Genomic DNA, 13,867 nt, shown 5'->3' with positions numbered 1-13,867 from the left:
TATTCTGAAAAGATCACTGCTCCTACAGCCCCATTCAGACGTGGAATTAACATCACAAGTGCCCAGTATTACTTAGGTTTGTTCACACCTGGTATTAAAATGAGTCCTGAATGTGTGTTTTGCGACTAGATCTCACTCACCCACTATATATGCAAATAAATGCGTCATTTGTGTTTGCAATGACCAAATGTTGTTGTTTTTACCCAGTGTGAGTTTACAGATGTGTCAGATGTCAAAGGAATGTGGCCACATGCATCCAAGACCTCCCAATGTGGTTTGAATGATCACACCTCAGAAACCATTATCACATTTGGGTGAGTTCAGACCTGACCGCTTGTGAGCGGATCACTCAGGACAGATGTTGATACCAGGTCTGAACATTGTCTACAAGACCTTTGGAAATTAAATCAAGTCAATATGCAGATCTATTTCTTTCTTTTTCTTTCTTCAGTAGAAAGAATACACAAGCTGATTTCAGGTCATAGTGGTTGAATGTGCTCTATGTGTCTTAGATAAAGTCAGGAGAAAAGCAGAGACCTTGCACTGTGAGTCTGAACTGGCGCATCTGAGTTCCTGCGTTGTTACTGGCCAGACACTGGTAAATCCCCTGGTCCCTCAGTCTGACTGACTTCACCTTCAGCAACTGGCCATCTTCCAGAAACTCCACGTGGGGGTCTCCGTCACGGGACAGGACCCTGCAGAGAGAGGAAGGAATGGAAGATCAAATCGCTGCCAGAAAATTGTCCATCCTCTGTGTGCCGATGATCAATTGTGAGTCCAAGTGATGCTTACTCTCCATCACGGCTCCATTCCACTCTGGGTGGTGGTTGTCCGCTGACTCTGCACTGAAAATCCACCTCCTGTCCGAGCACCACGGTTAACTCCTGTAGTCGGGACGTTCCTGAAATCACTGGTGGAGCTGGGAAGAAAAGATGGAACTGGTCAAGAAGAAGAAAGGTGGAACTATACCACAGATGCACCTGTGTGTATATAGTTTACATTAAGAAATGTATGACAATACTCAAACTACTGAATGAAATACAGATCAATTTAAATTCATTATTACTGTTGCGAGAAAAAAGAATCTCACATCAGTTTAGCGATTAATGAGGACATGAGCACTGGCATTAATGGTTAGTATTAGCAGATTTGGGATGTCGACTTTTGGAATATTTGCTACATCGAGTATTACAGTTTAATCAGAGAGTTTAAGCTCTTTGGAGCTTTAAACTGCTGTTCCAGGCGATTTCAAGTCCACTGATGACAAGACAAATATCCCTTTTAATTCTCGACTTAATGTAGTAAGTATTCTTGCATCTGTCTTTTCCTCCACTCGGTTCTTGTGTCGTTCAAACACCGGTTTGAAAGCTGTTTGACGAGCTCACCTTGCACCACTATATTATACTCTCTCCTGGCCTCTCCTGCTGAGTTTTTAGCCGTGCAGGCAAACTGTCCTGCATGATCAGGCTGAACTCTGTAGATTCTGAGCATCCTGTTTCCATTCTGCAGATACACCCCAGGACTGTTCACCTGCAAGCACAGAAAGCAGCCACATTGTAATTACAATGACAACCACTTGGTGGCATTATATAGCTAGATTTCAACAAGATAGACTGTACAGTGTTACTGTTAATTTGGAACGACAAACTCACAGGATGACCATCTTTAGTCCAGGAGATGGTTGGGGAGGGGATTCCGAAGACATCACAGCCCAGAGTGAGAGGCTGCTTCAAGGTGACAGTGAGGTTCAGAGGCTGGTTATCCTTTTGGATCTCTGGGGGAACTAAAACAGTACAGGAAAAATAACAGGCATGACTTGTGTTGTCACTATGCTGCTTTGTAATTGGTTAACACAACAGAAAACACCAACATTCTTACCATTTACTTTCAGCCTGGTCTTTCTCTCCACAGAGCCCGCCTCGTTGGTTGCCATGCACTTGAAATCCCCGCTGTGGCTGGCAGATGCTTTGCTAATTACAAGCGCTCCATCCCTCGCCACAGAGAACTCTGATTGTTCCGGGTGTATCTCCAGGCCGTTCTTGAACCAGCGCACTTTGGGGCGAGGGGAACCTGCAGGTGAGACGACAAAAAAAGTAATTCTGAGCAAGTGTAAAAGGAACTTTTTTCATCACATCTGACAGAAAGAAAGAGTTACTTCCATCTCTGTGCCTTGCTACAGTAGAACCTAATGGGCAGGCGGCCAAGACGAGAAAAAAGCCAGCTGTACATATATCTGTGGGACAGCAGGCAGGACGCTGCCAAAACGGTTAGAGTCAATGTAACCTGGGAGCTGAAGATTCCAAGGTCAGAGTCGCATAAAAAAGTAGTTCCCAGAATGCTTCAGAGATGCAAGATTTAAAATACTGCCATCAAGATTTATTAGCAAACACTCAGGTGAGAGTCTTGAGTGTTAGGAATGGGAGTGGTTGACGGAGCAGTTCAAAGACACTGGTGCTCAGGAGCCTGAAACAGATGTGTACTGTGGATTACTGGGTGGACGAGAGCTGGTGGAGAAGGGAAAGGTGGAATGGGGGCAGAAGGTGGAGGATGCTGTTACCTAACATGTTGAGGTCACCACTGTCTGTGTATTTACAGAGGTGTGACTAACAGAAACACCAAAGAGGAGGTAGGAGAATCGAACACAGCACCCTTCCCCCTATCCAAAACACACTTAAACTACAGGAGATGCTGCGTAACCAAAGGTGAGGGTATCCTCTGTTGAGTCTCTGAACACATGTTCAGAGTTAAGAAGCTCTGACGAAAATTCATTATCTCATTTCAGGGAGGAAATATGGACAGATGTTGTGATTTAGATGTTAACAGATCTTATTAGCAGACTTTTAATTTATTTTCCGGGGCTCACAAAGTGGGAGATTATCTCTGTGTGTTTCTCAAATGATTAGCTCCATCAAATGCATTGCGCTCGTTGGTGAATTAATAATATCCTTCTGGCAGAGGCTGCGCTTTATCTCCTACATACAGACAGATCTTGAGAGAACAATGAGGGGGTCCTTGTTTCCTGGTGCAAGCTCATATATTTACTGTTACTTTTTTACTACTGTATTACCCCGCCTATAGTGTATTTATATTTATATATATTTATATTTTTACCCTGCTCATAGTGTATTCATCGTCCTTATATCCTACAATTCCTGTTAATACTGTAATGTTCCATATATATTTCTTACTCTACAGATCCTATTTATTTACATTTTCACTTTAATATGCACAATACTCTGCACTTTTACTGCCTTTTTTTTTGCACTTTTGGTTAGACGCTAAACTGCATTTCGTTGTATAAGTACTTGTACTGTGCAATGACAATAAAGTTGAATCTAATCATCTAATCTAACCTAATCTCTACAGCATAGAGAGAGTCATGCATTTCTACGTGGCGACCTCTGAGGTCCGCTACAGCCTGCCTGCCTGCCTGCCGGTGTGACCTGGATGGAAGGTGAGGCTCATGCAGCTTCATCTCCCACTTCCTGTGCTTCATGGTGCACCTTAACCATCCCTGTCCTTTATCTGCCAGCAGCAGCCTGTAATTAGGATTCCTCTCCCAGCAGGCCCTGACGCAGAGGAAAGCAGATGTGGCTCACTGAGGCAGCAGGCGGACTGATGTTCCAGCTGTTGCTCCACATTAGACACAGTCTTCACCTTCTCTCGCCAAGCTCGTTACCATGGCACGGCTCCACACAAACATACCTGTACGCACAGGCTTTCAGAGGGTGAGTATCCATCGGTGCAGGTACAGACACACACCAGCACTCACTGTGTTCTGATAAAACAACGAGTCCTCAACAACCCTCCAGGATGCCACCGTGTGTGTGCACTCAGATGTTAAAATAGATAGACAACAGCATATCTCTAGGTGCTGCGATCAAAAGAGGCTCATCCTTTCAAGATGGCAAGGCTGTTTTTTCCCCTTTCGACAACTTAAAGTTTGCGGTGACAAAAAACAGTTCTTTGATGGTGCACAAATACACCTCCGTCCTACATTTCAGATGACATTTTCTTTTGCTGTGTCATGAAAACAAACCTATAAAAAGACATATCCCTTTCTGGCTGTTCGTAAAACTAAAAAATAGTCACACTGGGTAAATTGCACCTTTTCTAAACACCAGCCCTGCCATCACCCTTTTCTTTTCAGTTTGACTGAGGCTGACTCATCCATGAATCATTTCTTACCTTCGGCGGGGCAGAGGATGATGACCTTGCTGTTGGCTACTTTCTCCATGACGGCATCTCCAGGTTCTGCAAACGATGGGGCCTCTGTGAGGACATAAAAAAACTATGCTAAATGCTGGTTCAAAGAGCCAGGCCGGTCGAAACACACAGCAGCAGTAAATTGAAAGGATAATGAGTATCAGTTATTAATAAACGTTCCAGTGTGGGTATTTACTGTAAGTATAAGAGCTCAGGGTGTGAGGGTCTGCTGTGGGTGTCAGATTAAAGACTTCTCACAGGTACAATTACACATCAGTTAATATCAGCCTGAGGCTAAGCATGAGTGAAACAGATCACTTTTGTGATTGGTGGAAATCTTTCTTATCCGTCCTCAGAAAATTACTCTTGGTTTCACACTGTTCTGCCTCAAATCTCTGAATCAGAAGTCAGACTTGCTAAAATCAAATCCTTGACCATAAAGCCATGATAACCTCTGACAACAAGAGAGAACCTAGATCCACATCTAAGACTAACAGTCAGGCTGATGTCTAATTAGTTACTGTTTTTTATATCAAGATCTCCTTCCCTCCGACGGAAAACAGAGGTTAATGGAACAAATGAAAGTCTGGTGGACAACATTTGAAATCTTCATTTAAGTACAAATGTATTTGATCTGATGTAAAACAAGTTCATGATGAAGTATGAACAACTGGAAAGAACCAGAGGCGGTCTGGGATACCAGAACTGCTTATGTTTATCCTTTCTACAAAAGTGCATGTTGAAGCACCCATTAGCAAGAATAATGTTATTTACAGTTTTGAATAGTGTAAATATGAATGGACCAAGAATAGAGGCCTGCAGCATCCCATAACTGATATGAAGAAGGTTTGATTCAGCACAGCTGGACACAACTGTCTCGCTGAGGCTTTAAGTGCAGCTTCAGGAGGAAATTACAACTGCTTATCAGATGGTCACATAACTTTGGACAATGTCTCCTCCCCTGGTGGCCGAACGCTTCTTTAACTTCCCTAAACTGAAAGGGAGATTCCCCCCCATTTCACACTGTGGTTTACCAGATTTGCGAAGGTGAGGAAGGCGCAAGGGTTTGAACTCTGAAAACTCTCTAGCTCCCTTTTGTCATTCCCTGTCCAAACTATTTCTGATACTTTTTGTTGAACAAGCTATGAATGTCTTCCAGAAGAGACTGTCTGAGAATGTGGGTCACTATCTCTGTTTTGACACAGTATCACATCTGCTTTGCTTTGTGGCTGTCAGAACAAACAGTTATTTCCTGGTATAACAGGCCTTTATCCTCTTGCAGCATGGAGCTACTGTACCTCCAGAGAATACTCCTCTCCTGACAGAGAGAGCGCCTAAAACTGGGACACTGTAAGTGAATATACATGTTCATATGGGCTCTGCTAGATAATGGTTATACAAATAGATGTTACAAATCATGACTACTGTATATACTGCAAGGGTTTGTTCTGCTTATTCTTAAAGGGAACATCCGCGATTTGAAGAGCAGAACTGTTGATATTCACCAAGAATTTCCAGCTTGATCTCCAGGGTCTCCTCTCCTGCACTGTTCCTGGCCACACACTGGTAGGTGCCCTGGTCAGCGAGTTTGACCTGCTGGATCCTGAGGGGCGTCGTGTTGACCCCAACAGGAAGCCCATTATGAAACCAAGTTACCTCAGGCCTCGGCTCTCCCTGGACCACACATGGCAGAGTCACTGTCTGACCAATCAGAGCTTTCAGGAGGGAGGGAGCCGGCTGAATCCTGGGCTTAGCTGAGGACAAAAACAAACAACGTAAATGCACCGCTCCCCACATCTGTTACAAGCCTACATACATATCCCACATATTTAACATATGTTAGAAGGGATGTATTCACGTGGAGTCGAGCAACATTACATCCATTTGAAGTTGTAAGGTTTTTAAAAAGTTTAAAGTTTGTAGTAAAGCCCTGCAGAGTTACCTTGAATGTGTAAATTGTAGCTGACGGACACGTTGCCCGCTGGGTTTTCTGCTGTGCACGTGTAGAGTTTGCTATCAATCAGGCGCACGTCGGAGATCTTCAGAGAGCCTGAAGGCAAAACGGTGAACCTGGGGAGTGGTTCGGGGTGAAGGGCAAAGAGAGGGAGAAAACACAACAAGTCATGAGTCACTGAAGATCTACAACCGCTGTGTTTTGGAGAAGAGGTGCTCCTGTTTCCAATCAATATTTTCCTCTAGTCTGCTATTTACATGGTGAAGCATGTTTACATCTATATGAGAGAACAAAGAGGGAAATATTTACAAAGGCTGTCCGGTGTTTACAGTACCGGGGAGCCAATATTAATGTGTATTTGTCACCGAGATGAGGATGAGTTTCAAAATGCAGTTTTGTTTCCGTTACTTTTTGTGGTTGAAGATGAGTTTATGAAACAGGAATATTTTTTATATTTTTTTGTTTGGTAGCATTAAAATAAAATGGATCTGTGATGGATGAAAGTTGTCAACAGCACTAAGTGGAATCTGGACCTCAGCCAGTGACTTGAAATCTCTCCTGTGAGTTTTTACTTAAACAGTCATTATTGTCCGAGGTAATTATGGAGTCAAAGGGCAGCCAGAGTTTGGCCTGATGTCAGTGTGGGAAAGGTCGTAGGCCCAGAACCATCAATGTGTGTTGTCCTGTTGGGAACATTGATGTTTGCAGAAACTACGTATTTATTACTAAGGAACTTTGGGTCATTGAAATTCTGAGCGCCTGCCTGATTGTGGCGCATAGGAAAACAGTTAATGCAAAACCAGACATTAGTAACTCTCTAAGTTTGGCACAGACAGGGACAAGTGAACAGATGTAGATATGACCATCACATCCACGGCTGTCCTCTCCAGACACAGCAGTTACAAGTAGGCAGAGGTGTAAAAAGTACTGAAATATTGTACTCAAGTAAAAGTACCTTTACTTTGATGAAATTTTACTTAAGTACAAGTAAAAGTACCCATCTAAAAATCTACTCAAGTAAAAGTAAAAAGTAGTTAATTGAAATTTGTACTTTAAGTAAAAGTTACTTAGTTACTTCCAACAACTTGATGGGGGCCGCTCTTATACAGTGCAAAAAAGGACAAGGGGTCATAAATCCAATCCAAAAACAGTTATTTTGAATTAAAGGAGAATCTTTACAAATTTAAGTGCAATGACATTAAACATGTCAACACAACATTTAAGAACTTTTGGGAGGACATGTCAAGTTCAGTTCCCTGAACTATGTTTTTTTTTTATTCAGTAACGGAAGTAATTTCCAATGTAGCGAACTACAATACTTCAGTCAAAATCTACTTAATTAAAAGTAAAATTACCCATTTCAAAAACTACTCAAAAAATTACAAAGTACACAAAAAAACTACTCAATTACAGTAATGTGAGTAAATGTAATTCGTTACTTTACACCTCTGCAAGTAGGGTAAAGTATTTAAATGTAGGTCAATGTTTGAGGCCTGCTTGGTCGCCTGAACAGCACCAGAGGCTATCCAGCTGTGTAAATTAATAATATGCACAGATATAAACACGCCTCTATGATTTATCCTAGATAAGTGTGTCTGCTAAGTAACCGAATTATAACAATAACATGTTTGTGTGAGTGGAAATGAGCGAGAAGCACAAAGAGCTCTCTATTTCAGCCGCACATGTGGTGTAATGCCGCTCCCCCGCTTCCTCAAACAAGTCTGAGGAGAGGCAGCAACATTCAACACCGAAAACCAAACCACTGCCTCTGCAGCGGTCAGCCTGCCACGCCGCTAGACCAACACAACAGAACAAGCTCGAGCACACGAGACGTAAACCCCCCCCCTCTTAGCCATCCATCACTCCCCACTCCGGTGTCAGGTCATCTGTGTACACTGTCTGACACAAAGACTAACAGGGAACAAATTGGCCTCACCAGGATTAAGCCTGAAGAGACCCAAGCTCGGTTTCTCTTTTGCTATGACTGGGCTAAATGCATGACGATGACAGAAACCTCACCACCCACTGCTGTTCGGTTATTTCAACAATCGCTGCCCTCTGGTCACTTCCTCTGACCCACACCCCTCTGAGTGTAGCTGGAGGGAAGGACTCTCCCTTTACACGGCCCTGCCTATATCCGCCTTGTCCTGCATATGCAAAGCACGGGGCTCATGTGGGGGTTGTTCACAGAGATGTGTTATTCTCATCAGACAGGACCAGTAAAGAGTCAGCATGTTGTTTTACTACTGGAGCCCCCCAGGGAGTCCAAACATCAGGCAGACTGGGGCTTGTATCTCTCCCTCTGTCAGTTCGTTTTCCTCCCCTCTTCAATCTCCCCCCACCTTTTCGCTGGACCCGCACTAGTAATCCCCCCCAAACACCATCTTTCTTCTATCAACCCAAAACCATTCAGTCTGGTGTCTGCCCCAAAACGTGTGTCTGTCATCCATCCTCTGTGTCTGGACTCAGGCGGCCTGTCTGCACCCACAGTGACCACACATGAAAGCCAGGAGTCGGTGAACCATGAGGGACCAGATGTTCCTGCTCGGTTGAGGCTGCACTCAGCTCAGCGACAGACTGTAGCTGCCTCTGTCTAACTGCCCTTCACCAGGCATCAGCAAATAAACTCCAGACCTGAGCAGCAGCTCTGACTTGCAGCCAGCTTCAGTCAGAGGCTCTTGTGAAAAGCTGAGTCAGACGTTAGGTAAAGTCAAAGGGAAGACAAGGTGACAAGTCTGTTGTTTTACGTGATGTTTTGCTCATTTTACGGCGGCGTCGCCAGAGTGACGTAAAGGCCGGCGCATGCTTCTGCAACGGCGTCTGCGGCTTTTCACGCAGTTGTGACGCAGGACTCGTTGTCATTCATGGTTTTCCAAGCGTTGCGCGTGTTGCCATGCAATTCCCCGCCAGAACACTAGGCGGACTAATGTTTTTTGTCGAACTCGTTTATTTACATCGCCACAGCGGCTCCTCAGAGCCTTTTTTCTGGCGGACAAATCCGCTGGTCAGTGACGGGTTATACTAGTGGTCATAGTTTCGGATCTCTTCTGCCAAGTGCTCTTCTATTTGGTCCATATTCGTTCTTCTATTTCTTCCGTGGTTTCCGCCGGTATTATCGGGCATGAACCGGAAATGCGACTCCGGAAATGATGTAGTTAGCAGACCAATCACAGCCTTGCCGGCTACGTGACGCTTGCGGAGCTTTTCTGTCTAGTTAGAAAAATTGGGCGACGCACGTAAGCACGTAAGAAGGGATACGTAAGTACTTAAGAGGCCAGGAAGGGCTATTACGCTTCCGGGCCCGTGAAAACGCAGAAGCATGCGCCGGCCTTTAGACTTCCTCTTACCCAGCTGTGACGGGGGGGATGGGATGCCCGTTTCTGCTCCATACGACGAGTGGGGATGGACTCCCCTGGGCCTCGCACGGGAGAACCACCTCTGTTCCCACCTCTGCTGTCATCTTCACCTTGTTCTCATGGTCGCTCACACCCATTATCGTGGGCATGGCTAGGGAAGAGGGCAAGAAGTTGTAAGAAAACCCCAAAAGGCGCATTCATCATACTGCTTTGTTTCTCCAAACAGGATTTTTTTGGTCTGTGAATATTAAAAGACAGAGGTCAAGGTCCTGCTATGTTTGGGTGACTGTGACAAACATGGATTCGTCCTTACTGTTGACACTGAGCTGGATCTCCCGGCTGGCGTAGCCCACGGAACTGGTGGCAGTGCAGATGTAGATACCTGCATCCTCGATGGTGGGGTGGGGGATGTGGAGGTATCCATCAGGATCGTACTGAAGCGAGGAGCGGTCCCTGAGCACAGGCTGCCTTCCCTGTAGAGGAACAGCAGAAACATTATACTGCAGATAAAAGCTGTTTATACAATAGCGGAGGCACAGCAAGTTTAGTTTAAGGTTTACAGCCCGACCTTGTTATGTCTAATGTAATAACTGAGCATCACTCTGTATCCCTGTTTACGTGCACATGAGACAAGGTCTGGTGCACACACATTGTGAACATGAAATAGCTTTTATAAAAAAAAAAAAGCAAGGAAGAAAAATCGACAACAGCAGCGTGATGTAATGTAGCAGGGTAGCGTGCTGTTTAGTTCTTTCTGGAAAAATCATATCACTGCTCTTAAAGATTGCACTGCCTCAATTTATTATACAGTTATCTATATATGGCCATTTGGAAACAGCTACTTGCAGAGAATGATCATATTACTGATTATCTGGTCTCCAGTTTGCCTTTCTTTGAGTTTCTTATGATAAGACCTTTCTCACTCAGTCTTGTACTGGAAGGTGCTGCGAGAAAGGTTTTAAATAGATTTCTAAGTCACAATAAAACACTGTGATTTCTCACAGTCAGGCAACAATAAAGTAACGTTGCCGTGGTTACACACGTTCATGTTCAGTTTAATCAAGTCCTGATTGCAACTGTTCTTGTTGTTTTCTGAAATCTGAGAAACAGAAGTGTAGGAGGAAAAACTTGCTATATATATATATATGTGCCAAAAGTCATGCAAATAATCGTATTCAAAGTGTTACGTGCTACAAATGTTTGATAAAAGTGGAACGCAAGATAGTTTTTAGAGCCTTTAATTGCACTTACAGTAATTTAAATAGTTAATTTTCATCTTAATGCAATTTTGCAACCTAATTTGCCCATTTGCCAACACGAAGATCTCGGATATAAACAGAGGGTCTTGGTGCTAGACTTTAAATAAAGACGGATGACATGTCTCCATTTCGTCTCTCTGTACAAATATGAAGCCAGAATATCCATCTGCAATCTCTTCATATCTTTCGGAGCCAGATTCTTCACAGTAGTGAACGTTAAGTTGAGCGAAGGTGTTGATTTCCCACCGATACACCAAGATTATCACTATGAATATAAACATGCTCATTACGTTAATAGTTAACTTAAATCTACATTCCCTCACTAGTACAGCCCTGGACATTGATCTTAGCTTTTGTTTGACTATACATGTTTTTTTTATCTGAGCAGCTATTTACAAAATCGTAATGATGATTCATGTTAAGATGAACAGATGCCAAACGTGTTCCTCTCTCAAGCTGTGGGAATCAGAACTACTCATTTAGTCATGCATGAGTGTCTGGCATGCAGCCAAAAATAGATCATTTAAATCATTTAAATGATGATCTGCACTGCAAGTGTAACATCTTACCTTGGACCAGACAACATTTGGCTTGGGAACGCCACTGGCCTCGCACGACAGTGTGATGTCCACGCCTTCGTTGGCTATGTAGTGGTACGGGCCGGCGTTGATCTCGGGGGGCACTGTGGAAGAAGGAGATCACAAAGCACACAGCTGTCTGACTGGACATGAAGAAGCAGACTCACGACATTATCACGGGCCACAGCCGGCTGGCGGTATTGGCGCTCGAGGCATTTCTTCATTACAAACCTGATGATAACTATAATCTTGCCTGTCTGTCATTACGTGTCTATGAACAAAATGTCCCTTTCATCCAAGCCTGCAGTAAATGAACCCTCTCACTATGATGACAGCAGGTGGTCAAGTCATTGACATATTGTTGTTTCCAAGCTGAGTCAGCACATAGTTGCCTGACTGTCCATAGCTGTGGTCCACACCTGCCAGTGTCTCTTACATAGAGGAACTGTATTCAGAATGGAAACTATAGGAAGAGCTTGATGTTTTACCTGAAGGAGGTTATGTTTTCACCTCCTGTCCTTTGGTTTGCTTGTCTGTTTGTTTGTTGGTTTGTTTTCAGCAGGATTATGTAAAAGCTATTGAACAGATTTCGACAAAAGCAGAAGAAGGATGGGACATGGGCAAAGGAAGAACCCATTAAACTCCGTTGTAGATCTGCTAAAAACTTTTTTTCACTTTCATATTAGATTATTGTCGTGCCTTGGCAGTGTTTGCGCTGTACTTGGTGCCATTCTTGTTTTATTTATAATCCTATTTAGATGTTAGATAAGAAGAGAGAGCACTTTTATGTCAGTGTGAAGACTAAAGGCTCCTTCACATAAAAAGAGCTTTTGCATGTGTCTTCTCATTATTGGGTGCGTGGTGTGTTGCGACAGCTGTGCGCGGCTGCCTGTGTTCAAATTTGTCAAACGTTGTCAAACCCCAAGCTGTGATGACGTGCGGGTGCAGCCAAAGTGCTTCAGCGGAAAGATGTACGAGAATCACTTATGGTTTTGAATTTCCACAATATTTATAATAAGCTTTTATCCACAATTAGCCACATATTTAGAGCAGGCACAAAATCTATCTCCTTGCTGAAATAAAGGCACGTAAATGCAGCTGATTTGTGTCACAGAGCCTCAGTGAAATGTAACAAACTGCTGCTAGCAACATTAGCATTGTACCTTGGTAGTTCTGAAGCAGAAAATACTGAGTGGAGCAACAGACCCATCGACACCTCAAGTTCACTAATACCTTCTACATAGGGTTGCAAAGGGGCGGAAAGTTTCCGGTAAATTTCCAGAATCTTTCCGGAAACTTTCCACATTCACAGATAATTCCCAGCATCCTTCACTCTACAGCAGGGCTATTGAGGCCTGCTGTAGTGTGCAGGACTAGTCAGGTAAGTTTCGATGATATTACTGGGGAAAATATATTAGCATGCTGATTGAGGATTGTTCATCTGTTCATCTAGCCTATTTCCATTCATTTATCAATCAATGGTAAAAAAAAATGTACAGACTATTCCAATTGTTTGGCTAACTATTTATATCTCTGGCATTGCATTAGTGTTTTTTTACAAACTTTTTTCTCATCTTATTCTACAGAACAATGCCACGTGCACTCTCTCATGTGTGGAGGCATTTCACCCCATCCAAAGTAGAAGGAAAGGCTGTGTACATTTGCCTATACTGTGCAAAGACCTATGTTAAAAGAGACACAAAGATGCAGAAACATATAGTCAAGTGCCCAAAGTTTCCTCAGGGCTCAAATTAGCCTATGACAAAACAAAATGTTCATATTTATGTCTGTTTATGACAAGGTAAATACAGTTAGTATAAATTACCCACAACATTTACAGTTTATTCCCGTTAATTCCCGTTAATTCCCATGGAAAGTTTCCAACTTAGTATATTCCCGGAATTTTGCAACCCTTCTTCCACAACAAGATTAGCAGATATACACAGGTTCTTCAAACAAGGGCAAACTTTTACCATTCCGTTTTTTTTCTCCCGGTGTTTGACGTCACTCTCACTCTCGGCAAGAAAGTGTATAGGCTTTCGAAATGTCTTGTCTATTCCTCTAACATCTTGTCTTACCGTGGACCTCCAGGGTGACTGTGATGTTCATGGAGCCTGCTACATTCACAGCAGTGCAGACATACGTCCCAGTATCCTCTGGGTTGGTTCTTGCAATGTATAGACTGCCATCGCTCCTCAGGAACATCCTCCCATTTAGCTGAACCTGTGCAGAAAGGTAAAAAGACGTTCTGTCACACAGGAAGACAAAGCTTATCTGAGTGATGCACAGTTAAGTTAAAATATTAGACTTACAGGTTTTCCATTTTGGGACCAATGTCTTTCTGGCAGAGGTATTCCATCCAGCAGCATGCAGGGAATACTCAGGGACTGACCAACACCAGTGGTAATGATTGGTGCACCATGAGCCAAGACTGGGAGCTCTGCATGAAAAGCAAGTGCAAAGACACATGTAAGTAGTAAACAAGAGCAGGGAAGTATTTAAAGGTGGATTTGT

General features: G+C 43.4%; 1 protein-coding gene across 1 annotated transcript in view; it reads right to left on the bottom strand.

The window, feature by feature from the left end:
• The window catches only part of hmcn2 (hemicentin 2), a 50,696-nt gene that overhangs the window by 23,734 nt on the left and 13,095 nt on the right, over positions 1 to 13,867 (bottom strand). Inside the window, exons 18-30 of the mRNA XM_061071588.1 lie at positions 13,666 to 13,793; positions 13,432 to 13,576; positions 11,345 to 11,457; positions 9,830 to 9,989; positions 9,508 to 9,667; positions 6,149 to 6,276; positions 5,712 to 5,960; positions 4,189 to 4,272; positions 1,879 to 2,070; positions 1,653 to 1,783; positions 1,386 to 1,530; positions 793 to 919; positions 538 to 695 (exon numbers count right to left, since the gene is read on the bottom strand). Coding sequence (XP_060927571.1) covers positions 538 to 695; positions 793 to 919; positions 1,386 to 1,530; positions 1,653 to 1,783; positions 1,879 to 2,070; positions 4,189 to 4,272; positions 5,712 to 5,960; positions 6,149 to 6,276; positions 9,508 to 9,667; positions 9,830 to 9,989; positions 11,345 to 11,457; positions 13,432 to 13,576; positions 13,666 to 13,793 — 1,920 coding nt within the window. The remainder of the gene's footprint in view (positions 1 to 537; positions 696 to 792; positions 920 to 1,385; positions 1,531 to 1,652; positions 1,784 to 1,878; positions 2,071 to 4,188; positions 4,273 to 5,711; positions 5,961 to 6,148; positions 6,277 to 9,507; positions 9,668 to 9,829; positions 9,990 to 11,344; positions 11,458 to 13,431; positions 13,577 to 13,665; positions 13,794 to 13,867) is intronic.

The sequence above is a fragment of the Limanda limanda genome, chromosome 5 (genome assembly GCF_963576545.1).
Source record: "Limanda limanda chromosome 5, fLimLim1.1, whole genome shotgun sequence".
Classification (NCBI taxonomy): domain Eukaryota; kingdom Metazoa; phylum Chordata; class Actinopteri; order Pleuronectiformes; family Pleuronectidae; genus Limanda; species Limanda limanda.
This window is presented reverse-complemented; position numbering and strand designations above follow the sequence as displayed.